Below are 25279 nucleotides of genomic sequence, written 5' to 3'. Positions count from 1 at the left end.
GCATCTGAGGGTCACCCCAGGAAGGTGGGTCATCCACGGAAAAGACCGTGAGAGTCAGCGGACCATCCACATCTCCCAGGTCCCCTGGCACCTGGCCCTGTGGCGCAACAGCAGCACCTCATTCAATGACATTCTCTGCCACATGGATTTGCTGGTCACAGTCTGACCAATGATGACCAACAATGTGGTCTGGCCTCTGATGACTTCCAATGCAAAGGATCCCATCTCCCCCTGTGAACTTTGGATTCTAGGCACCCGGCGAGCACCTTATTTTATCCAAAAAAATACTTACCCCACCGCAAATAAATTCTTATTTAAGTCATGAGATGTTGCAGTGAGTTTGCATTAGTCCACAACATCTGTGTTTGTAAATGTCAAACTATGCCTGAGTGTTGAAATAACTCCACCCATCCATACCCTGGGATCTGAGTCTGGCACTGGACACACATGGGTCACAATGTATCATTCAATACAGACATGGAGCACAATAGTCACCCGTGATGGGCTCAACCTGCTGAGGGGGGGGCTTGCAATACTGTGCGGACAGACCTATGTGGAAGAGTATCATGAAGGCGCAGAAATCATGGCTCATGTGGAGTTTCATGGGGAGGGAGTCCCAGGTATGTTTGGCCAGATGAGAGAACTATGTCCTGCATGCTGGAGTTCGGTGGATGTGAAGAATGGTGGCCAGGGCAAGGTTGGATGCACGGAGATGGCCCAATGGGGTCTTGGATGGCAGTGGTACAAGGTTGGTTTGGGGTCGGGGTCGTGGCTTGCCTCCTGAGTGTGGGTGTGGAGTGTGAAGGTCATCCTGCAGCAGACAGTGATCCATTGCAGCTATCTCTGCTGGACGGTGATGTGGCTGGGGCACTGGATGTAGAAGCTGAGCTGTGCAGATGCACCCTGGATGTGGACAAGTATCCTTGGAGTCTTAATGTACTTGCTCCGTAGAGGGCAGGGCAGTATTTGACACGGATGTCGTCGTGGACATGGGGGATGGTCTGTCTTGCCTTGGAGTGGATCGATCTGGGGATCATGTGCCTAATGCAGAGGGTGTTGCAGCCTGAGGTACAGATGCTGGTGATTAGCATGGCAAATGTGAGCGAGCAATACATGATGCACACCAGCTTGTGTGCGTGGCCACTGGGTGCTTGTGCAGGGCTCTTGCGGGTGGGACACAAGCATGTGAGCCAGCTGTAAGGGGACAATCCTCAGATGCTGACCTCAGTCCTGTACAAGTCCAGCATCAGGTGGCTGATGTCCAGCCATCCGCCAATGGATCTCATGCATCATTGAATATGCGAACTGGCAAGGTCTGTGTCTTTGGTGAGTGTGAGGAGCACCTGGCTGTCAATGGCACACAAGATGAGGATGAGGTGCTGTGCGCATGTGATGGTGTAGAGGGGGATCCTGGACACATTGTAGATTGACACGCTGAGAGATGATACCTCTGCCATGTGCCAGACAACGACACCATACTACATGCAGAGGCCTTGAGCACCACTCCCATGGGCTTGCTGGGGTACAGAGCCGGTGGGGAGTAGGAGGGACATGATCTGGTTGGTGTGACAGGGCCTGGAAGGCATGGCAGCGCTGTGTAGGCAGTTGGAGTTGCACACCCATCATGTAAAGGTGTTGTGTGTGCGCTTAGTGTATGCCTGAGTGCAGGCGGTCGATTTGTCGGATGGACATTGCTTGGTGGGTGGCTGCAACATCAGACTGTAGTGTGATGTGGGACATGCAAGGGCATGAGGGTCGTGCAATGTGCACATTGCATGTGCAGATGGTACAGCCATTGGCACCATGTGGCCGCAACTGTGTCACTGACAAGCTGATGACACTCAAATTAGAGGCGTGTGTGTTGCCAAATCTGAAAATTTTGTGTGGCAAGACACCTGCATCGACAGAGACGAGGCACCTTGGATGGTGAGGAACACCTTTATTACTCAGGCTCACACCTAGAAAAATGCATCAATATGAACTGACGCACAGGTCATGTGGATTAACATGTGGGACCTACACTGGCCCCCTCTTTGCACCACAGATGCTGTAAATCCATTGAACTGCCACACAAGTGACGGGGGTCAGCCAAACACACCCTTCTGCACACGGAGAGGCCGCTATTCCCCATTGAGCCTCTAATGGGGATGTCCCACACTATGTCAAACCGTAGCATCCCGTATGTTTCAGAGGGAAGTTTCACACACAGTGATGCCTTCATCACATTCCACAAGCCCATTACAGATGACTGTCACCAAGTGTGACTATCAATTCATTTGAGTCATGCTCCATGTCATGTGCCCCATGGTGAGTCAACATGTATGCATAGTAACAAAACATGCACAGGAGCAGTGCACACACATTCAAAACAACTACCACACCCTAAATGCCGTGCCGAAATCCTTACCCAAAGGAGACTTTTCACCATGTCCATGCATGTAATGCTGATTCTGCACACGTTGCAATACTCATGAGGAATAGCAGGAGCCCAACGATGCCAAGAGCAGACAGCATGCGCAAATACCTGGGGAGGAGAGACACACAAGAAGTCAGCTAAAAGATGGTCATCCGCACGCATGGTCAGTTACTCTACATGTATAAGGTTGTCACCATGCTAGTTGAAAATTGAGTGACACATCAGAACACACCTCTAAGTCACTTAGCATACATGCAGCTGGACACACACATTGCAACACATGCCACACAAGGCCCCAAGCGTGCACACTCAGACCCAGGAACTCACCATCATGAGAAGAAGTTGCGTATGAGCTGACTCCGGATGTCCTCCTCCTCCTCCTCCTCCTCATCACTTGCCTCGTGACCAAGCCCTTCATCCTCCACGGGTGGATGTTCCTGCTCATCCGGATCCAGGATGAGTGGCACAGCTTTCTCCACTGCCACGTTGTGCAGCATGCAGCACACAAGGAAGATTTTGCAGACCTTCACCGGTGCATATGGGAGGGATCCGCCTGTCTTGTGGAGGCACCGGAATCGGCTCTTCAGGAGCCAAAACGTCCTCTCAATCACTCGCCTGGTCTGGCCATGGGCGTTGTTGTAACGTTGATCTGCAGCTGTTCTGGGGTTGCGGAGAGGCATCATCAGCTATGGCATGTTGGGATAGCCAGAGTCCCCTACATGGAAACATCATGTACAGTAGTGGGTCAGGAGAAGCTGTTAGATACAAAGATACCACTAAGTACAGGACAAACAGAGTATACCCCCCAACAAGATATGCTCGGTCGTTGCGCAGCTGCAGCATCATTTCGGGCACCCTGCTATGCCTCATGATGTAGGCATCGTGTGCTGACCCTGGAAAACGTGCACAGACATGGGAAATCAGCATGTTAGCAAGACACACCACAAGGGCATTAATGGAGTGATAATGTTTGCGGTTTCTATAGGCTACCTCCTGTGCCTGTGGTGGTACCAAAGCCACATGTGTCCCATCAATAGCCCCAATTACATGGGGCATCCCTCCCAGGGCATAGAACTCACCCTTGACACCCATCAACTGATCACGAGTTGGAAAATGTATGAATTCATCCAGGTGAACCAACATGGCTTCTAAAGCATCATGCAGGACACAGCTGAACATGGTCTGGGACATGCCACCAACATCAGCTATGGTGAATTGGAACGTACCGGTGGCAAAAAAATGTAGGGCTGCCATCACTTTCCTCTTGGGGTCAGCGCAGTAGGATACCTGTGTAGCGGTTGGAGGTGTGGCGCCAGCTTTGCGGTCAAGTTCTCAATCAACTGTTGCGAGAAGCGGTAGCGGCGTATGCAGTCACGTTCCGTCAGGGCAGCCAAGTCTGGCATTGGTCGGGGGAGAGGTGGTGCCCTGCAGATATATGGAAGGGATAACGAAGAGTGAGTACATTACAACACCAATGTCAATGAACTGAGCACATGTTCAACAGCTAATACACATATGCCACATACAGAGTCTGGTCTGTGCAATACATCCTGGACACGTATGCCAGCCAGCTGATACTCCTACCAAGAGCCAGCCACAAACGTGGATTCTCAACGTCCACATGCCATGCCATGAAACTAGCTGTGGGCCAGTGTAAGTGAACAGCCAGCCACAGTACAGGAGTGACATACATCCACATATGTGCATTAGAAGGATGTTATCTCATACAGACAGCTGGCAGCAAGCTAGACACACAGGTCACATGTCCTCAAAAAGTACAGACCACACACCTTGCCATGAAGGGGTACATGTCAAAAATGATCACACATACATTGAGACTACGCAGATATGTCCTCAGCTCGCAAGTCCATGTTCTATGCATGCAGACACACGTTACGTGTGATTCCACATGTGGCCTGGTGTGCGTAATTGTGTGCCATGGCCATCTACACACAGACACATGTTGGATGCAGCAACAGCAGATGCAGTTGACGGAACACCAACAGCAAGCTCATGGGAATACATGACACACACATGACATAGTCACATCGGTGCACGCTGGTAGTTAGATGGCAGGTGTCATTATCCGTGAATCTGGCATCAGGGGACAGTTGCGGGTGTTGGTGACTGTGCCATACCAGGGATGCAGTGCTTGACAAGTGTACTACATGCACACATGTAAAAGGTGTGAAGGGGAAGTGTGCCACATAGTGCCCCATCACACATGACATGTTTACACAGGTCATCACACATCTATTGGGTTGACACATGAGGAGAGATGTGCCACATCACTGCTTGACATTCATGCCCTGTCCTTCTGATGGGTGCAACAGCATTGACCCGATCGACAATCTTCTGCCACATGGCTGATTTCTCAGCTATGGCCGGCATCACGGGGGAATCCCTATGCAGCAGCACGCCCCTGGCAGATTCCAGTCCAAAAACAAGAACATTTTTATGGGGTCACAGCCCCTTCTTTAATACAGCATTTTCATTTGTTCTGCAACTGTAGTGCAAGGAGAGAACCAGATGCAACTGGTTCAGGAGCACTTTGTTTTGCTCAGCTCCCCTCTCTATTCACAGGACAGGCCAGGGACATTAGACGCACCACAGGAGGTGGAGCCAGCATTGTGAAGGGAAGGCCCAGCCCCATTCAGGTCCCAGGTGCAACTCCTCACTCCCATCTACATGCAGATCTCTACATTCGCCACAGGGCAGACTCACCCTGGCTCCCGGAATTCCCCAGCCCTCTCAGCTCCTGTCAATCACAAGCCAGACAGGCAATTCACATCACACGGCACACAGACATGCCAATTTCTAGAAGTGGCACTTCTCCACCAGTCATAATAAATCTGCGCACAACATTGCGCAGCATTTATTCTCACGAGTTTGCACATACCAAACTCGCCCCTGCACTCCTCTCACATCAGGAACTACCATGGACACACATATCCCCCATGCATTCCTATGGGAGGGCAGGCCAGTTTCACCAAATGTAACACAGAGCACACGCACTTTACACTGGGACACAGTGCTAAAGTGCCTAGAGGACTAAAACTACTAACACTACATAGGGAAAAAGGGCAGGATAAATGCAAAAAGTTTAGGGGTCAACCTGCCAAAAGGGCCAGGTCCAACAGTGTACATTTGAAAACAGCAACTGGATGTCACTATTATGTCTAGTTGCTAGTTTCGGGGCATAATGAATTACAAGGAGCAATGTTGTTTGGTCTTGCTCTGGTGGTTCAGACAAAATCTCAGGCTCAAAAACATAATACTATAACATGTGCTGACTAGGCAAAAATTATAAAGTGGCACAAAAAAAAAGCATGACACTTTGTAACATGTGCAAATCAAAAGCGGCCTACATGATGCAAATGTTAGGCTAACATAGGGGAAAACAACATTGGGATCCCTAGGAAACACATTACAACACCTAACAATTTAGTTGAATGGGTGGAAACCATTCCTCAGGTTTGGACAGATGACTACCTTTCAAATTCATCTTAAAACTACGTTCTGACTGCTCTCATTGTCAATACAGGTCCAGGATATTCCAACTAAAATGACCTTTGGGTACTGGAGAAAATCCCTCAAATCTTATCCCCAAAAAAAGAAATAGTTATAAGAGCTATACTCAGTGGGTGGAAGCAACATAGGATATGGATGTGGTTTTGCCTCTAAAAAAAGGTCATTCTGAAATGTACTATACCTTCAGCCCCTTTATATACCACAGCCTTATCTGAGGCTAAAAGAGGATATAAGAAACTTGAAAGGGTATGGCGTATGATTACTCCAAAAAAGGGGTACCGCCTCAACATACTTTGAGGTCCAGGAGCCAGGGAGAAATACAACTAGAAAAATCACATAGACAAATGCTCCTGTCACACCTATATTTATTTATCTAATGGGCAGCTAAGGGCTCAAATCAGTCAGTCCCCACAAATCAGTCTAACCATACTCAAAAGTGCTGGCAAATATTACTTTTTGTTCATCTTTTTCTTTTTTTAAAATTATTAATCAATATAGCATATCTACTGTTACAAATATCCGCACGAACATGATGAACAATTTATTCATTATCATATGTAACTAGCATCTGAAAATGATAATATTTACAGGTAAAATACCCGAGTAGACACATAAATCTACTCCTGATCATTCAATCACACAGAAGAGCAGAAAACCCCCATCAGATGTCCTCACATCAAACAAACTCTACTCTCATACCACAATCTCACAAACGAAAACACTCTCACCCATCTCAAGATTCTCACATATCAAAATAACAAAGGAAAACCCAAATATTTTCTGGTATACACCAATAAACAGGGATAGCAGGCTGAATAAATAACAATTTTCATCTGCTTTTGTGTTGTCTTGTTGGGGTTCACAGCAGATTGGTCAACACACATTTCAGGGGAAATAAATAGCTGCCATCTTAATCAGGACTACTCTTTTGGACTGATTTAGGTGAGTGGAGTATGGGGAATCTTTTCGCAATCCCGTAGTGTTCAGGATAAAATTCTTATTGCTGTCACAGGGACAAATAGGTAAAAGTCCTCTTGTGTGGGGATACAATTTTTGTCACACAAACTGGTTTTGAAATAGTCCCGCTATTGGTACATTCTGGGCGGTAACTATTGGATGACTGCGAGCCTTCTCCAAATAATTTAGGATTGGGCGTTTTCCTCTACAGAAAATCTGAGATCATTACCTTCTCGTTGCACTTGGTGTCCTCCGCTCAAAGATTTATGCAGACTTGACACGCCAAAGTTATGTCTTACATCTCGTACTGGTTAAGAGTGGCATTGGTCTATGTGATTTTTCTAATTATAATAAACCGTTTGCTTCTGCTAAAGCAGAATTTTATTGTACAGACATTCTAGCTGCTAAAAATCCCTCTAAGCAAAGTCTCTGATTAGTTTGATCATTCTCCTCACCAAGTTGCGTGTCCTCTCCTATTAAGCACTCGCAAGAGCTTGCGAATCAGCTCTCCCAATATTATGAGGATAAAATAACTTTCATCTGTGCCTCACTAAGTTCCTCAGGAGTTTTGTCTGTTCTTGGCCGTTGCCTGCTTCTGTGATCGCATGTGTGTTAGTTGTCCTTGGCCCTTTTGTTGGCCTTGAGGAGTATCAATCCCTCCCTTGGTTAGATCACTTTAAAATCTTGACTCAGGAACAATTTACATCCATTACAACAACTATCAGTCAAGGCTCTCCCCTGGATCCAATCGCTCTTATGTTTTGGAATATGGCTAAAACGGCACTAAAACAGCCTTTGTTGGAAATTTGTAATAGCTCCTTAACCAACACCTGGATACCGACAGAGTGGAAATGAGTCTTAATTGTCTCCTGTTGAAAAAAACCTAATGCAGATCAGACTGTTCTTTCCAATTTTCATCTCATTTCTCTTCTTCAAAATCTCATCTCATTTCTCTTCTTCCCTTTGCTATTAAAATCTAGGAAAATTATGTCAACTCTTTGCTCTCTAGTTTTCTGGAACAACACCAGATTCCTGAGCCTGTACAGTCGGGATTTTGTCCAGCCCACAGTACTGAAAAACGCCTTACTTGTGATTTTTTATGACCTGAGATTGTCAGCTGATCATGCAGATCCTGAGGCATTAGTTTTCGATATTGTTGCTGCATTTGACACAGTGTCACATGCAATTATTCTTTCCAGGCTTAGGGAGGTCGCAATTGAAGGAACAGTCTGCTGGGAGAACCATCACTCTAGACAAAGGATAAGTCTGAAAGGCCATGTCCATGTATTACAGTGGAAGCTGGTCACCCACTTGTTATTCCAGATCGGAGTTTCTCTGACCAAGGTGAGAAACTCTCACAAAGTACCAAGAGCACTACTGCACAACTGCCTGAAAGCCAACTACCTAGAGATGAGGGGACTTCACCTGCAGTCTGATCTAGTAGAAGAACTGTTTCCCGGTCCTGTAAAGTATGTAGAATCCAGTCTGGAAGAAGAGGGAAGGAGAGAGTCAACCCTGTGGATGGAGAAGATTACTGGAGTAGCCAAATGCAGTCGATGCCAATGCTGTTGTTTCAAATAAAAGAGACTCCTGAATGCATGTTTGGCATGCTCCCAGCTCGATCACAGCCAGTCACTTCACTGGACAGAGCCTTTGTGTCTCTGCCTAAGTATGCCCAAGAATATCACCCTGTAGTATCTTCAGTGGCAGACTGTGGCACTGCCACAAGTGAGCCTGAGTGGTGTTCACTGCTGTTGAAATTCTATTGCAAAGTAGTGGCTCTTGCCAAGTGTGTCTCAACTGACTCTACAGTCATAGCGCCTGGCACTAGTCCCAAGTGTGCCAGAGTGATCTGTGTCTCTGAAGACAAGACATGTACCAAAACCACGGCACTGCTCAGTTGAGATTGAATGATCTTGGTTGTCATTAGCCCAGAGGGAATTGCACAAAGTATGCCTGAGCAGATAACAACACTGTGAGTGAAGCTGCTGCCTTGAGGCACTTTCCCACAGTGTGGCAGAGTAACAGTGCTGCTGACTAAAAAGACACCTGATTGCACTAAACTGCTGCTCAATGTGAAGCGACTCAGCTATCACCCCCAAACTGGAAACTGAAATCAGACTGCGTTGTGGCCTCAAACCCGAAAAGCGAGACCAGTGTGATTGTCGAATCACCATACAGTTCAAGAAGAAGAAAACCCTGCTGCAACCTTTGGCATCTAATCTTCTGCCAAAGCTTTGTGCCTGAAACAGGGCCACCAACCAATGACAGACACATGCCTGTCAATGCTTCTAGAGTCTAACACGCTGCCCACATCTTCCCACAGGAAGTGGGTGATTGAATCACACATGCAGCAGGTCCTTCTTCACTCAAGGAGGGTTGACAGACTGAAGTGCAATAGGCTGAGAAAGTCTTACAACAGGCTTGCATCACTTGGTGAGATAACAGCTGGGAGATTAAGTCCTTGCTGCTTGCATACCCCACAGGGGAAGGTTTTGGGGAAAAGGCATCCACCTCAGAGGATAATAGTCCTGTATCAGAGACTCAAGTACCTGATAACGTTTGCAGTGTGTAGTATTAAGCTTCATGCATTGAAGCACTGCTCTTTTACACAGGTAAGCACTGACTGAACAATCAATTTATTATGCTGTGGGGGTCTGTTCAGTTCTGATTCTGTACCCTTCACATTACTTTCTCTGAGAAGCCTGAGATTGCTTTCCCTCACTACCACACTCACAGCCACGCGCTGAAGGGATAATACTTGGCCCAGTTTGCAGAGCCATAATAGGACAGAACCTGAGAGACCAGAAGAAAATGATCCCAGCTGTAATGGCTATGACCCAGTAGCCTTCACTTGCCCCTGCCCCTTCTAATGGTTCTGATAGAAATAACTAAAATGAAACCGAAGTGAAACAAATTGAGTCGAACTATTGTTTTAAAAAAACAGCTACTACCCTATAGGAAACAGTGGCAGGTCAAAATCAATACAAGTCATGAGTGAGTCAAAATGGACAGAAATTGAGTAAGGGTTGGTGTTTTATAGCAGTTATGTAAACATCCCCTTTTTGCTTGTTCACGCACATTTTTCCTGAATTTTGTTTTGCAGGTTTTGAGATCCTGAATACTTGTTCACGGCTGTCTAGAGCCCTGTGTACATACTTGGACCGCTAAAACGTGTAGAAATTGAGTAATATCTGGTTGCTTTATTTAACTCTCTTATGCAGCAATGGTATATGGTGCAGAAAATACACCTACTGTATATAAAGTCAAGTGTCACCTGTGGGCTGCAGCACTTATTGTGCCATTCATTAGCGTGACAAGTGTCGCTAGTGTGACAAGGAAACATGTCTTCGGGCCTAACAGTGTAGCCTGACTGCTGAAGTTTATCCCTACTGTCTGACCTGCCAAAGTAGCCTCTTTGACAGGGGAAAAATCTTCTTTTAAATATTAAAGACACTTTAGTGTAGGTCTAGTAGCCGTCAATGTAGGGTGCATAGAATTTAGACATAGGCCATGTAAAAATCTAATGTCACCGTGTCTCTGCAGTGACCAGTCCCCAAAAGATATTTTCTCTGTGGAAGGCCCTGATTGTCCCATGAGAAAACTATAGTATAGTTTAAAATATTAACTCTGGATCTTGGGTTTAGGACCAGCTACAAAAGTAATTCAACCCTTCTTTCTAATATTTTTTAAAAAAACCCAATTCAAAAGGTGAACTTGGATTTTTATTAAATATTTATGAACAGTAACTTTTAGAAGGTTAAATCTCCAGCAACTCTCAATATGTGTTTGACATGTTAAGGTGTGTGCACTGCTCCGAATGGGGTCAGTGGCCTGGTAAAGAATAGTTGTTTTTATTCTTCTGGCAGTAAGACCAGTTGGCGTGGGGTTTGTGAACTGAAATAACTTCAAAGGAGCCTGCCCTGTCACAAGGAAATGCCAGGCTACACCTGAAAGGCCCAATGTTGTGCACATCTTCAGGGTAGCAGAAATCTCAGTGGAGGAAAACCTACCCCCAGAACTGGTCTTAAGTGACCTTAGAAGAGGGTACTGCTCATTACTGTGGCCATACCTCTGGGTGGGTGTGCAGGCTCTGTTCAAGGGGAGAAATGTTTCCCCATATTGGAGTTTGTAAATAAGGTGCAATATTTATTGCTTGATTTATAAAGCATGCAGCTACCCAACAGGGTCTCCCGGCGCTGGACAAGAAGGGGCAGATCCACACAAGCGCTAGGCAACAGGTGGAAATAAGAGTCAAGCTTGGTCGCTAGAAAGTAAAGTCTTTAAGTGCTTGTGGAAAGCTAGCAGAGAATGACAGTTCCTAAGATCGATTGGGAGAGCTTTCCAGAGCTTAGGACCTAGCTAGGAGAAAGAGCGGTTACTCATACTGACAAAACAAAACCTGGGAACTGAAAACAGTGAGAGGCTCGAAGATCTCAACTGTCGAGCAGGCACATGAGGTGTTACCAATCTTTGGATATAAGAGGGAGCAAAGCCACATTTGGCCCGAAACATGTAACATAGAGTCTTAAACTCTATGTGCTTGTTGCCGTAGAACAGCCTGCATATTACCAGAGCCTGCAAGACCGTTCTCTGAGCTGCCCCTGGAATTAGACAGAGAAATTTTTAATCCATTTGAGAATAGCAACGCAGGTTGCCGTGACCCTAGACACCTGAGCTTTAGCTTAGTGTTCAATTCCCCAAAGCTCAGGGTTATTACCCACTATTGGGATTGTTTGCAATGGAGTAAACAGAAACTGCTGTAAAAGTGGGTAGGGTTGCTTCTGGATCTTTCACCTCGTTGGTTATGAAGAGCCAAGAGTCACCCCACTAGCAGGTGCCAGACATAATTTGTGGCACCCCAAGGAACGATGCTGAGAACACTTTTTTGACCTGTGGAAGAACAGAAGAAGGACTGCATCTACTTTTTTAAACCAATGAGGAGAGGTATACATCCAGGCTTCACTGCTTGATTTCTCCCTCAATGAGTGCCTCTTTTCTGCATCCCTGGACCATGAGCTTATTTGCCCTTTGCTTCTCAGTCACTGAAAGAGAGATGGCTCTATGCATTGGCACCTGTGGCTCTAATAATACCTGATATAACCAGATAATGGCATGCCCTTGTTGCTTCTGGCTGGTATGACCACTGTCCTCAGTTTGGCATCCTTCCATAAGAACTGGCAAATCCAATACATAATTTAGCAAAGCAATCCTGATTGGGTTTGCCAATGCTGTCGTAGGGCTCACAATATTTACTCAACCTAATTTAGGTGAAAGAATGTGAAAGGTGTAATACCACTGCCAGGCTTCAGCCTGCTCTTTCTGTAGTGGATAGTTGGTGGATTTAAGCAAATTTTGCATATGGTGAGGTGTCTTTGTGTGCAGTGAGGGAGGCACAGAATTTCCTGCAGTGTCATATTCATCTTCAATTATGGAGCACCATAGGCACTGGAGTCAATTCTGCTGAAGATGTGTCATAGAAGTTCTATGAAAATTCTTGGGACACACAATGAAGTATCAAAAAGGCATCCTAAAGTATGATTGGAACACCTAGCCACAACAGCAATGGGTGTTTGGCAGCAAGTAGACAATAGGAAGATGCTTGTCAAAACTGCATAAGCATGTGAGTGTCACAGAAGCACAATAGTGGCACACATACAAATGACTTTGGGACTTTTGGAAATCTTATGGTTACTTCTTGAGCAGGAGAATAATTTCTGTAAAATTGCCCCTGAAGCTCTGTATGTTTTTTAATGGGAATCGAGTATTTAGAAGGAGTATACCTTGCCACAAATGCAGTAGAGCTGGCACCAAGTTGTATTTCCACTAATACAATGTTTGTATTAGTGTGACTCAACATTATTGCTAATGCATTTTATGTATGTGCAAACACATTTTCCCGTAAAACTTCGCACACAAATCAGTAATTCCATGCCCAATTCCCCTGATACTTTCTAATTTTCCTGGTATTCCTCCCTGTCATTTGATCTGCTTTCAGCAGGTCAAATGTCCTGGAGGAAAACAATTGGTCTCTGCAGGGCTGGACTGGGAACCCAAAACACTTCTGGCAATTTTGTCAGACCAGCCCCTTGAGGGAGAGGGGGGAGTGAAAGTGTGAAACACTGCTGCTTTGGTGATTGGGGGCTGATGTTGCAGCACAACTGCAAAACCGTCCTTCAGTACTAAAACCACCCCCCACTGCTGCAAAACTGGACTCCAGCCATTCAGCCTCGCTGGGAAACTGTCCGCTATGGCTAGTCCGGCCCTGCATCTGTGGTATAACCACAGGCTTTGAAAAGTCCAATTTTCATGAAAATGCGCTTTCCAGATTGCATGTGTTTGGTAACCCTACATGTTTCAACACGAGCTTCGGGCTGCAGCCAGCACAGCTCAGAAGCAAAAGGATGCAATAGCCACTCCACGTTCCGAAGCTGTATTGTCTGCAGCTCATGGAATAGCTCCTGAATCACTGAAATAGTGCATGCACTGAAAAATATTTCCACAGTTCAGTTCAGCGCTTTTTCATTGAGGTATTCATGATAAAGACTGCAGCCAGTGCTTTCTGAACTTTTTAGAACCACGACCCTCTTTTTAGGTCTCGGCTAGGCAGCGCATGCGCTGTCTTATCGAGAGATGCTGTATACAGTATAGCGGGGAAGCTCCGCCCACTTTCCAGCCTTCTGTTTGATTCGCTTGCATCATATTTTCTGCATTGTGATTGGTGCTTAGCTTTGTAATCCCGCCTCCTGACGGGCATGTCGTCATTTTTTCCCTTCCGAGGCTATCGGCCCCTTTACTTCATAAACAGTTTTGCTCCCCTGTCTCTCCCCGTTCCCTCCCGTACTTCGTGACTTCTTCAACCACAAACACCTTCTCACCCACTCGTGCTCGTGCCTTCTTTTACGTCTGCACTTCCATTAAAAATGCAATAGTACTCGCGTGAATACGCGTCATATTGCATTATCAGTGCTTGTTTGCTTTTTGATTCGTGGGTGCATTCGCACTATTTGTCTCGCATGCGCTCGATGCCTTACATCATACGCATGCGCGACAAAATACCACACGCATGTCCGGTTTGTTTGATGTTCTTCCCTATATGTTGCTTGAGCTCTGGTTAGTTTATGAAGCAAATGTATGGCGCAATACATGTTACGGGCTGTTATCGACAAAGTTACTGTGTGACTGGCTAGTTTTATTATACAAAAAGCGGCGACATTTCAGGGCAGTAATTTTACAGCTGTTAGTTATTTTCCTATAATCTGCCACATGGCCACCGTGTCTTCCCGTCTTCCCCGCCACCACTTCCTTCTGCAATCCACCATTTCTGGCGATTGTTGCCCTCTCCCTAACTGCACTTTGTAGCATGTCTAGGTTTGAACCACACAATTCCCACATACACACATTCATACATCCCTTTGAATTATACATTTCACACACGGCGGGCCTTGTATTTAATTATTTCCTTCATCCACATAATTACCTTCTAAGCATAATGATGCATTTATATAGTGCAAGCATCAAGCCCAGCTGCATCAGTGCCCTTTGTGAAGCAGCGATGGATTATGTTTTGGGGTTTCCTTTCCTGGCACACACCGCGCTCTGGCATACGGAAAATTCTTAAGTGTAACTGGAAAGAGCAGCATTCCATGCTTGTTGGGTTTCAGCGTTTTATTCGCCGTCCCCTTCTCCCTACAAATACTTCACGAGAGGATATAATGACCTGCAGATCTGTTTGCGGAAGTAACGTGAAACCACTGGGTCACCTGGATATTTTGTAGATCCCAGGATGAAGCCGTGATCTGATTAGTTTACAGCAGGCATGCAAGGTTCTGCACCCTGCTATTCCCGAAGGGGTGCCCTCGCACTGATCAGCCTAGCACTGCCCCAGACATATGTAGCACCTTCAGGCGTTTTCTATCCCTCAACCTTGCACATGCAGGGAACTGTGCTGGCTGCCCGTGGTCCATGCAGGAGACCCGCTAAGAGGGTGGCTGCCTTAGTGCCACAAGAAGGCACAGGAAGCAGCTGCCCAGTCTTTGGGACCCTCTAGGGTCTAGTAAGTGTCGCGTCACTTCCGGGGAGAGGGGGTGGGGGGTGAGGTATTTATACCTTCCCCTGCCCACTGGGTGCCCTCTTTGCCATGACCCTGATGCCGTTTGGTTGTGTGCTGGGATCCGATCGTTGCGCCAGCTCTTCGGGAGGCCGGTAAGTGTAGGATCTGCCCCCAACCACCCCCCTCCTTACTGCGGACTGCAGACCCGCGTGGGCCACCCAGTCCCACCCATTGAGGGGCGGCTGCTTCGGGCAGCGGGGGTGGTTGGGTAGCGGGTTAGGAGACAGAATGGAGAAATACCTACCCCCGGCCTCCAGGGAGCAGGCGGTCTGTCCCACATGACCCCCTAGCTTGGGGGGCGACCAGCATCAAGGCGTCTTTAGGTCGGAGCTCTCCTTCTGCTTTCATGGGGCAAAGGCGCTCACCTGGTCTCCAGTCGCTAAGGGGCCCGGGGGGGGACAGCCTCTGCTTAAGGCTCCCTCCCTCGCACGGGGCACTAGCTGACGGCGGGATCCAGGTCCCATTGGGGGCGTAGGCCCGGGGCCAGTGGGGGGAACTGCAAAGGGGGGCGGCGGGTGCCGCTATGACCCTGCTACATGCATGTCTCTCCTCTGCGGGGGGGGGATATGCCAGGAGCCTCACCTGGTTTCCTTGTGGCATTGGGCGTGCCAGCCCTGAACTCATCTCTGCTCCTCCAGTCACGCCACATTGACGGATCCCACGCGTCCCCCAGGAGCCAGGCTGCGGACTGTGCATCACCTCTACCCCACCCCGCGCTGCCTTCTCTCCGGGTCGTGGTCTGCGTTTGGCCATCCGGGAAGGGTCGGCAAACTGCTATGGGGGGTGGAGGATGCCGCCACGTGTCCTTTCGGTGCTCAAATAATGCAGTAGACTGCCAAGAATGTGGTTGAACCATGGGGTTGTAGGACTGAATTCCGGCAAGTACGCTCAGCTTTTCGTGGTAGATGTTGGTAAAGAGAGCACCAGCAGGTTGGGTATTTGTAAACATCCGATATCGGTGCCAAAAAACAATCTGGCAGAGATCAAACATTTAAGCAGGCGCGTCTCTCCGCCGTGAGCGGGGAAAGTCGCCGGTAGCCTCGCCGGGTTTTCCCTGCGGCTATGGGCGCCTACAGCCCTGCAACTCTTCTCTGCTCCTGTCACGCTTCATTGGCGGACCCCGCTCATCCTCTAGGAGTGGGGCCGCAGCCTTTTCTTCACCTCTACCCCCCGTGCAGCCCTCTCTTGAGATCCTGTTCAGCGTCCGGCCATCCGGAGAGGTGGCGAAGGGGGAACGGGCCTGGCAGGGCACAGTATGTGTGTGTGTGGGGGGGGGAACCAGCGAGGGCTTTCTCCCCCCAACTCTTGGAGGCGTAACAGGAAGGTTCCCCCAGCCTGCATAGGCCAGTTATTGCGGGAGGGGCCTCGGCCTGAGTGGGCGTGGTTGGCCCAAGTGGGATCATTGTATGCATCTCTGGGTTGGGGCAAGCAGGGAGGACAGTGGTAAATCAATAGCGGGTAGGACCGGGGGAAGTGAACACCTGGTATGGCAGTGGCACATGAACACCTCGTAAGATAGTGAGTGGTGATGAACACCTGGTAGGGCAGTGGTAGGGAAAGTAGTGCCTGTTTGGCACCCGCAGCCAGCGGGGTGTGGTACTCTGGAGAATTTGATGCGCTGTGCCGAGAAGGAACCTCTTGAGTCTTGGCACCGGCTCACAAACCTGTGATGCGTGGCATATCCCTTATTCTCCCTGTGTCTTCTAAAGTTGACCGGTCCTCATATAAAGCGACCCAATACCGGCTGGTCGGGTTTGCACTATACAAATCATGGGAACGATCATTAGTGCACTAAGGAACTGTGACAGTCACAGAACACTGATCATAAGAGAAAGAAGCGAAGTAAACATCGAGTTTTACACATCTGTTGAAGCGCCTGACTGACATGTTACTATTTCTGGGTAATAAGGTGCTGGTCCAACGACCATGGGTGACTCTTTCACCATTACAATTGGGCACGCGGGATTGGGGAGCAGTCTGGGCGCTTCTGCCTTGTTCGCTAATATGCTTCCATCTTCCGCCTGTATGTGCGGTCTGTCGGGAGTAAGTAAATGCATCTAAGAGCATCGTGGACCCTGTATATGCAATCTTTTAAACCACCACAGCAAGGGAAATGAGTTGTGGCGTTCTTGACATACCGTCCAAGTAACCGTGACTTTATAAAGTTTTTCCTAACAATAGTAGAATTGAAGAGCACTGTGGGTCGTGCAAATCGAATATTGGAACGGTCATTGGTCACTTGCATGCTAGCGGCATATCACAATATATTTATGAAACATGATGTGGTACATGATAACGATGACAGCATTGGAAGTTTAGGAGAGGGAATCTTGGCAAACTAATGAAGTGTAAGACGAATGGGGTATGCGTGAACAGGACTAAGCCTCTCATATGACGAATCTTTGAGTGTCCATGGCTTTATTCATCCCTTCGGGCCCTTGGATAGGGGAGGGGTGTTGCGATTTGCCACTGCTGCCCTCGCCGCTTACCGGTACCTGGCCTGCAGGGGCATATAGTTGCGTTCCAATGAATATGTGTATCATGTGCTTCACATACAGGCTATGGGGCCATACTCATATTCACTGTAGTAGCACATATAAGGAAATGTGGAACAATACAAATATCCTGAAAATATCATGCCGTCCCTTTATATCCCCAGCTTAGTATGCTTCATTGTGTAGACAACAAATAAGAATTCGTTAAAATGTTATTCAACTCAATCAATCCATTCCTTCGGCTTGGGTCCGGTAGTCACAAGCCTGGTTTGCGAACGGCATGATCTTGTGCTATCCGGTGGCTTTGCAAGGCACGGGTGTTTTCTTTGTCGCTTTGAACGGCACTGAGGGGCTCCAGGATTGCCTCGCCTTTGTCTTGTTCACAGAGCAAGGGAGGGGAATGAACAGTGTCATGGATGACGTGTTTATGATAAGATTGCCGATCCTGGTAGCGCGTGTCTCGTGCAATGTAGCGCTGGCGAATGCTGATTCTAGTTTTGCGCAATATTGGGCGTTTCTATGTATGTGTCGCCGTTAACAGCTCTAGGTCAGAACTTGTGTTTTACACTGCCTTCAATTGGCATTGCGGTGCGTCTGCCATGGCTGTAACCGGACAGGGTGCCCTGGGTGGGGCAAAACAGTATATCAGTTTGGGGTTGATTATTGGTGCGTTAAACCAATTTGTACTGCCAGGGTGCCATAACGTGGGGGCAGTATTTCTCACTTTGGCTGAACAGGAACGAATAATATCTTCATTCGCTAATACCGATAATGGGCATTGCTCCATCCTTTTCAGCAAGGTAGACCAAAGCGGTTTGATATGTCCTGTGACTTTGAAGAGCAATTTTTTCATTGCTTTTCTTTCACAGAACTATTTTCGCTAATTTTAATTCAGTAGTTTTGGATGGCGCCTATGTTTCAAACCCATCAAAATTTAATTGACGATCTGGTGACTTGCATTTAAGGGTATGTCCATGGTTCTTTGTGTGGCTAATTAATGTTTCCAGTATACAAGGACACCCGTTGCTTTAGGCCTCATGCTCCTATTGCTTCAGCCTTGGTTGGGTCGTACCATAATGGGGGACAGTCACCTACATATAAACGGTTGGTTGGCTACATTAGAAAGACTTTTCTCACACCTGAGATTATCTGGAGCCCCTATACCGGAGAATTCGGAGGAGAACGGGACAGACCACTGCCTCCAGTGGGCCGGCCGTCCACCGGTTCTTGTTCAAGACTCAGTCTCATGACGCCCGAGTTAAATCGTGGAACATGTATTTTTCAATTGTTGCAATATCAGTTCTGTTGGGCAATCGACCAAACAACTGCAGCAGCTTCATGTGGTTTGGGGCCAAAATCTCAGCGAACAAATTTGCTCAACAAGAGTTTCTGTGGCGGAGTGGGTTGTTGCCACGTTTAGCCACAGGCAGATGTTCCAGTTTGTGACCAGTTGGAAGTAGGTTTAGGGGTCAACTGGGTTTACCTCCTAGGGGCGGTATCCGGATCTGATGGGTCTGTCTAGCGTCCATGGCTGCTCATGGCATCCGAAGCCTCGTGAATATTGCCTGTCTGGTGTCCTCCAATTACATAATCTTAGAGACATTATAGGTATGTCTTGGGTCATTGTGTGGCTTAGTATGTTCGATTATTAAACACATCCATGGCTCTTGGCCACATGCTCCGAATTGCATCCGAAGCTGGGCAGGCACATATCATGTGGGGACAGTCTCCAACGTATAAAGGGTCTTTGGGCTGGTGAGTAGGGTGACGCGGTGGCCTCCCAGCTGAGTGTCATTGTGGGGGGTAGAGGAGCACACGGGAAGGGACGAATAGACAAATAGAGCTGAGCGGTTAGCTGTCGCCCAGCCATGCAGCTACACCCAGCCCCTCATCTTCCCGAGGTCAACAGGTTAATATCACCTAGTTCACGATCAGACACCTGTCGGCCAGAGCCAAGATACCTGCAAGTGTGGGGCACGCAAAGACAGGTTTGGGTTGGCACGACTAGGGTCCACCTCAATGCTTGTTGACGGGATAAACTAACTTAGCTCATAATGAACAACACGCATTTACAAGAGTTTGGCCTATCGGCATTGTAAATGAAAATGCTTTTTATTTATGTGTTAATTATAAAAACACATAAATAAAAGGCGAGGTCATTTACTATTCCAATAGCTTGAACTCTGATAAATCCGAGACCTATTGCATTGCAAATGCTTGTTAGAATGTCAAACCTTCGTGACCCACCTAGCTTTAATGGACGTTAGGTGTTTGATTTTTTTAATGCAACTAAAGCATCATGTGGAAGCGCACTGTCATTTAGAAACAGAACATTTTCCATTGAAATGGCCACTAAATTTGCAGAGACATACAGATTTACATATAAAAATATATTGCACAAAAATGATAATGTGTGGAAATTGGGTTTCAGTGAGTAGTCATCATTTGCGCATCACCAAGAAAAAGTTTCTTGGTTTGTTTTGATGCTATTATTTGTTCCCATAACACTTCATATTCAAAATTACATAAATAATATGCTTCATTTTTGCCTTCAAAACTGCTAAATATGTGCAATTAATTTGCAGGTATTTACATTTTGTTGTGTGCTACAAATAATGACTTCCTGCAGCCTTCATTTTGTCTGTATCCCTTCAAAACTGTCACATAATTCACCTAATTATTCTTTCTCTGACTGCAAAGTGAGAGGCGTTTGTAAACACCAGTCCCCATGTTCAAAAAACACATAAACAGCAATTTGTCAGAAGACACAGCCTGACATTTTACCTCTGTCGCTGAAGCTCAGCAAATGTTACAGGATAAATGCAGAATTTAAAGGCATCTTTATTTATTGGATGAACTTTCACTACCCACCAAAAATCAGCTCGCAATGAGACGCTGCTCTGGTATATGGTTTTACATGTACCCAGGTCTTATAAATTAAATGCTAAAGCTCGTGACCCGCCTGCAGTTTGGGAAACACTGGCCTATACTATTTATAAAGGACCTAAACATTCATGTTATAAAATATTACATTACTACTATTTATTCACCTGTTAGATGAGTTGTCAAAGCTGCATGTTTATTTATACTTATTATTTATTTTTTTGTCAATCAAAATTTCAGACGGAAGTTCATGTGCAGTTTTTCCACAATATGAAGTGGCAGATGGTGTCATGACAATACCATGCTCTAATTATTATTACAACGATGACAACGATTACTACGATTACTACAATTACTACGATTACTACGATGACAACGATTACTACGATGACAACGATTACTACGATTACTACGATGACAACGATGACAACGATGACAACGACGACTACGATTACTACGATTACTACGATGACAAAGTAAACAATGATAACTACGCAATAAAATACACCTGCGTCAATGGGGTGTGGAAGGAGGAAAGCTCAGGCTCAGGCTGTACTGATGACATTTTCATTGATCTTTGGAGAGACCTTACGGTAAGTATGAATGAATGACTGCCAGCTGCCTATGCTTATAGTGACTTACAGTGAACAGCAGGGGGCGTGTTGGCCCAGAACATGGACCTGAAAGAATAACCAAAATGATTAAGGGGCGGATTCAACTAGATTTTTCCATGACCTGAGAATCCTATACCGTGCACGTTCTCTTAGGCAAACAAGCATTTTCAATGCAATAGGTCTCGCATTTATGTAAGTTAGAGCTATTGGCTGTGCAAATGACAATGTGTTTTATTTATGTGTTTTGCAAACCTGCAAGTAGTAGGCCTTGCTTTGAGAAAGCAAGTCTGGCAGTAACTGTACTATTTTTCCAGCCAGTTGTGCGTTAAGTAGGCAAGGATTGTACGTTCAAAGTGTGTGTTTATGCACTGCTTGCATTTATTTCAACCATATAAATAAAAGGCATTGTTATTTACAGTGCCAATAGCTGCAACTTTTGCAAATGAGATACTTATTGCATTTTAAATGTTTTCTGTGCGTGCAATTGAATAATTGTTTTTTTAAATTTAATTATTAATTTCATATTTTATTACCATTATTTAAATAGGATTTGAACCTTGTTTGCTTCTGTTTTTTAATAGCTTCAAATAAAAAAATTAAAATGCTTCATATTAATATGGAAGTTAGATGAAAGCTTTATATTGGATTTGCTGATTGAAAATACGGTTAACATTGGCTGCTGACCAGCAAGAAACAAAAGTTAGTATATGAAATGTTGACTGATGCTTAGAAAGCTAGTTCCTATTGTTTAAACTGGAAAACGCATATAATGTACTACTGTTGGAAAAATATTTTAGTAATGGAATGAAATTTAATATGAATTACGCTAAAATAGTAATGGATTAGGTGTAGTATAAGGTGGGCCAAAATAGAGAGTGATGCTCCATTTAGAAACAAAGCAGTAAGGAGAGAAAAATAATTTGTTATCAGTATTAATATATATGCTTTAGTGTGAGACCCCTATATTGCTATAGATGTGCTTTCTGTTACGCAAACGACCAAAATAAATATAAAGTGTAAATCTGCTGCCTATTCAAAACACCGGCACATCCTTTGTTACAAATTAAGCACTAGGAGGGCAGTTGTAGCTACATGTTTGCAGCTACACACAAATAAAAATATTAATGTAGCTCCACTTTAGGTCATATTTATTTTCCCTGTGTATAGTGATATTAAGTAATTTGCCCACAATCACAGGCAACAAAGCACAATCATATATTAAAACCTGGTTACCAAACTCTTAAGTTTGCAGTTTGGGCCTTTAAACAACATGTCCTCTCCATTTGTAGGGTTTCTGTGTTCTGTGTTAGGCAGGCTAACCAAAACAACATGCTCTGTAAAGCTGCCGCATAATAAAAGCCCCGGCACCTCTTTGGTTACAAATTAAGCACTAGGAAAGTGGCTGTAGCCAAGACACTATTGAATTTTAGTTTAAATGCTCTGTGTAACGTAAACTAAATAAAGACATATACAGTGAAAAGCTGCTGCCTCATCAAAACACTGGCACTTCCTTTGTTACAAATTAAGCACTAGGAGGGTGGCTGTAGCTACGTGTTTGCAGCTACACACAAATAAAAATAGTAACGTAGCTCCACTTTAGGTCATATTTATGTTTGTGTCTATAGAAATATTAACTAATTTGTCCACAATCACAGGCTATTAAGCATATTCAGACATTAAAACCTGGTTTCCAAACTCGTAGGTTAGCAGTAGTGGCCTTTAAAGAACATCCCCTCCCTATTTTTCCGGTTTGTGTGCTCTGTGTTAGGCAGGCTAAACAAAACAACATGCTGTGTAAAGTTGCCACCTAATCAGAGCCCCGGCACCTCTTCTGTTACAAATTAAGCACTGGGAAAGTGGCTGTAGCCTAGCCACTATTAAATTTCAGTTTATGTCCTCTGTGTTACGCAAAATAAAAAAAGAAGTATAAAGTGTAAAGCTTCTGCCTCATTAAAACACCAGCACTTATTTGTTACAAATTAAGTACTAGGTAGGCGGCTGTAGCTACGTGTTTGCAGCTACACACAAATAAAATTAGAAGCTAGCTCCACTTTAGGTTATATTTATTTTTCATAGTGTATAGGGATATTGAGTGGTTCATGCGCAATCACAGGCTACAAAGCACAATAAGACACTAAAACATGGTTACCAAACTCGTACTTTGGCAGTTTTGGCCTTTAAACAACATGGCCTCCCCATTTGTAGGGTTTCTGTGTTCTGTGTTAGGCAGGCTAACCAAAAAACATGTTCTGTAATGCTGCCCACATAAAAGCCCCAGCACCTCTTTGATTACAAATTATGCACTAGGAAAGTGGCTGTAGCCAAGACACTTTTGAATTTTAGTTTACATGCTCTCTGTTATGCAAACTAAAAAAAGACACATGAAGTGTAAAGCTGCTGCTTAATCAAAACACTGGCATTTCCTTTGTTACAAATTAAGCACTAGGAGGGTGGCTGTAGCTACGTGTTTGCAGCTAGACACAAATAAAAATAATAACGTAGCTCCACTTTAGGTCATATTTATTTTTGTGTCTATTTAAACATTAAATAATTCGTCCACAATCACAGGCTATTAAGCATATTCGAACATTAAAACCGGGTTTCCAAACTAGTGCGTTGGCAGTTTTGGTCTTTAAACAACATCCCCTCCCCATTTGTACTGTTTGTGAGCTCTGTGTTAGGCAGGCTAAACCAAAAAACATGCTATGTAAAGCTACTGCCTGATCAAAACCCCGGCATTTCATTTGTTAAAAATTAAGCACTAGGAGGGCGGCTGTAGCTACATGTTTGAAGCTACACACAAATAAAAATAATAAAGTATTTCCACTTTAGGCCATATCTATTTTTCCTGTGTATAGCAATATTAAGTAATTCATCCACAATCACTGGCTACTAAGCATAATCAGACATTAAGACAGGGTTTCCAAACTCGTAAGTTGGCAGTTTGGGCTTTCAAACAACATCCCCTCCCCATGTGTACGGTTTGTGTGCTCTGTGTTAGGCAGGCTAAACAAAAAAACATGCTGTGTAAAGCTGCCCCCTGATTAGAGCCCCAGCACACATTTTGTTACAAATTAAGCGCTAGGAAAGCCGCTTTCACCAAGACACTATTGAATTTTGGTTTATATGCTCTCTGTTGCGCAAACTAAAAAAAGAAATATACTGTGTAAAGCTGCTTTCTGATTAGAACCCCAGATAAGAGGACAACTGTAGCTATGTGTTTGCAGCTACACAAAAACAAGATTAGTAGTGTTAAATAAAATCACAATTAATTTGTTGAACTAGGCTCCAAACTTTGTTTTTGAAAAAAGTTGCTCTCAGGTTGCTTTTGTAACTGTGTTTATATAGTGAAATGGATTAACATGAATTTGGGGGGAGCCTGAAAGTCTGCTGTAGTGTGAGTTTCCATGTAAGTTTCTACACTTGAGAAAGGAAACCAGGACAGGCTAAATAAACCTAAACAAGCCTAGCAATCAAGATTGTAATCGGTTAGTCTGCAGCATATAGGTCACTACTGACGGAGCGTGGCGCGCGCGCTTGGCGGGGGAGCGCATTCCAGGCGGGGGAGCGGACCCTTTGAAGTGCGATGCCAAACGGATTGCATGGCCGCACGATGCGCGTGATTGTGCGCGTGCTTGCCATGCAATCCGCTTTTGGGAGCACTTTGAAATGCCCCCTTACAATAGTCTCGCTTTGCGATCGCTTACGCGATAGCAAGGCGAGACCTAAAAAAACACACTTCAAAGCAAAATGCCTATTGTCAGTATCTCTGGGTGAATACTTTGGGGTCTGTGTTATTCAGCTTCATAATAGGTGGCCTTGGGTCTGAAGGGTTTTCAAATAAGCCCTTTGCTTCTGTTTCGCTGAGAGTGAAGACGGGAAACACGCCCTAGCCAAAATGGTAGAGGTTAGGTAGCGAAGGTGACGTAACACCCTCTTGACCTGTGATTGCATCACAAGAAGTAGTTTCACTTAACCTCACTCCTAGTAGCATAACAGGAAGCAGGAACCACGCCCAAGCCAAATGGCAGAGGTAGCGGAAGTGACATAACAGGCCCTGTGACCTGTGATTGCAACACAAGAAGTAGGATCGCATAACCTCGCTCCTGGTGGCGTAAAAAGAAGTGATGTCACAAAAGGAAGAGACGCCACATGACCTTTGGTCCTCATGACATTGCAGGAAGTGATATCACCAAATTTTTTTTTTAAAGTACAAGTGCAAAGTTAAGCAATATTTTCAGAATTAACAAAATAACAAAAATGTTTATGG

At 45.4% G+C, this 25279-nt stretch overlaps 1 protein-coding gene across 5 annotated transcripts in view; it reads left to right on the top strand.

Annotated features, from left to right (window-relative positions):
* The window catches only part of LOC146816674 (adhesion G protein-coupled receptor F5-like), a 788188-nt gene that overhangs the window by 401619 nt on the left and 361290 nt on the right, over window positions 1-25279 (top strand). For all 5 annotated transcript variants that reach the window (XM_085609153.1, XM_085609151.1, XM_085609154.1 and 2 more), the window contains exon 11: window positions 20636-20988. In XM_085609153.1, coding sequence (XP_085465279.1) covers window positions 20636-20988 — 353 coding nt within the window. The remainder of the gene's footprint in view (window positions 1-20635; window positions 20989-25279) is intronic.

Source organism: Triturus cristatus, chromosome 6, assembly GCF_964204655.1.
Source record: "Triturus cristatus chromosome 6, aTriCri1.1, whole genome shotgun sequence".
NCBI classification, from domain to species: Eukaryota; Metazoa; Chordata; class Amphibia; order Caudata; family Salamandridae; genus Triturus; species Triturus cristatus.
This window is presented reverse-complemented; position numbering and strand designations above follow the sequence as displayed.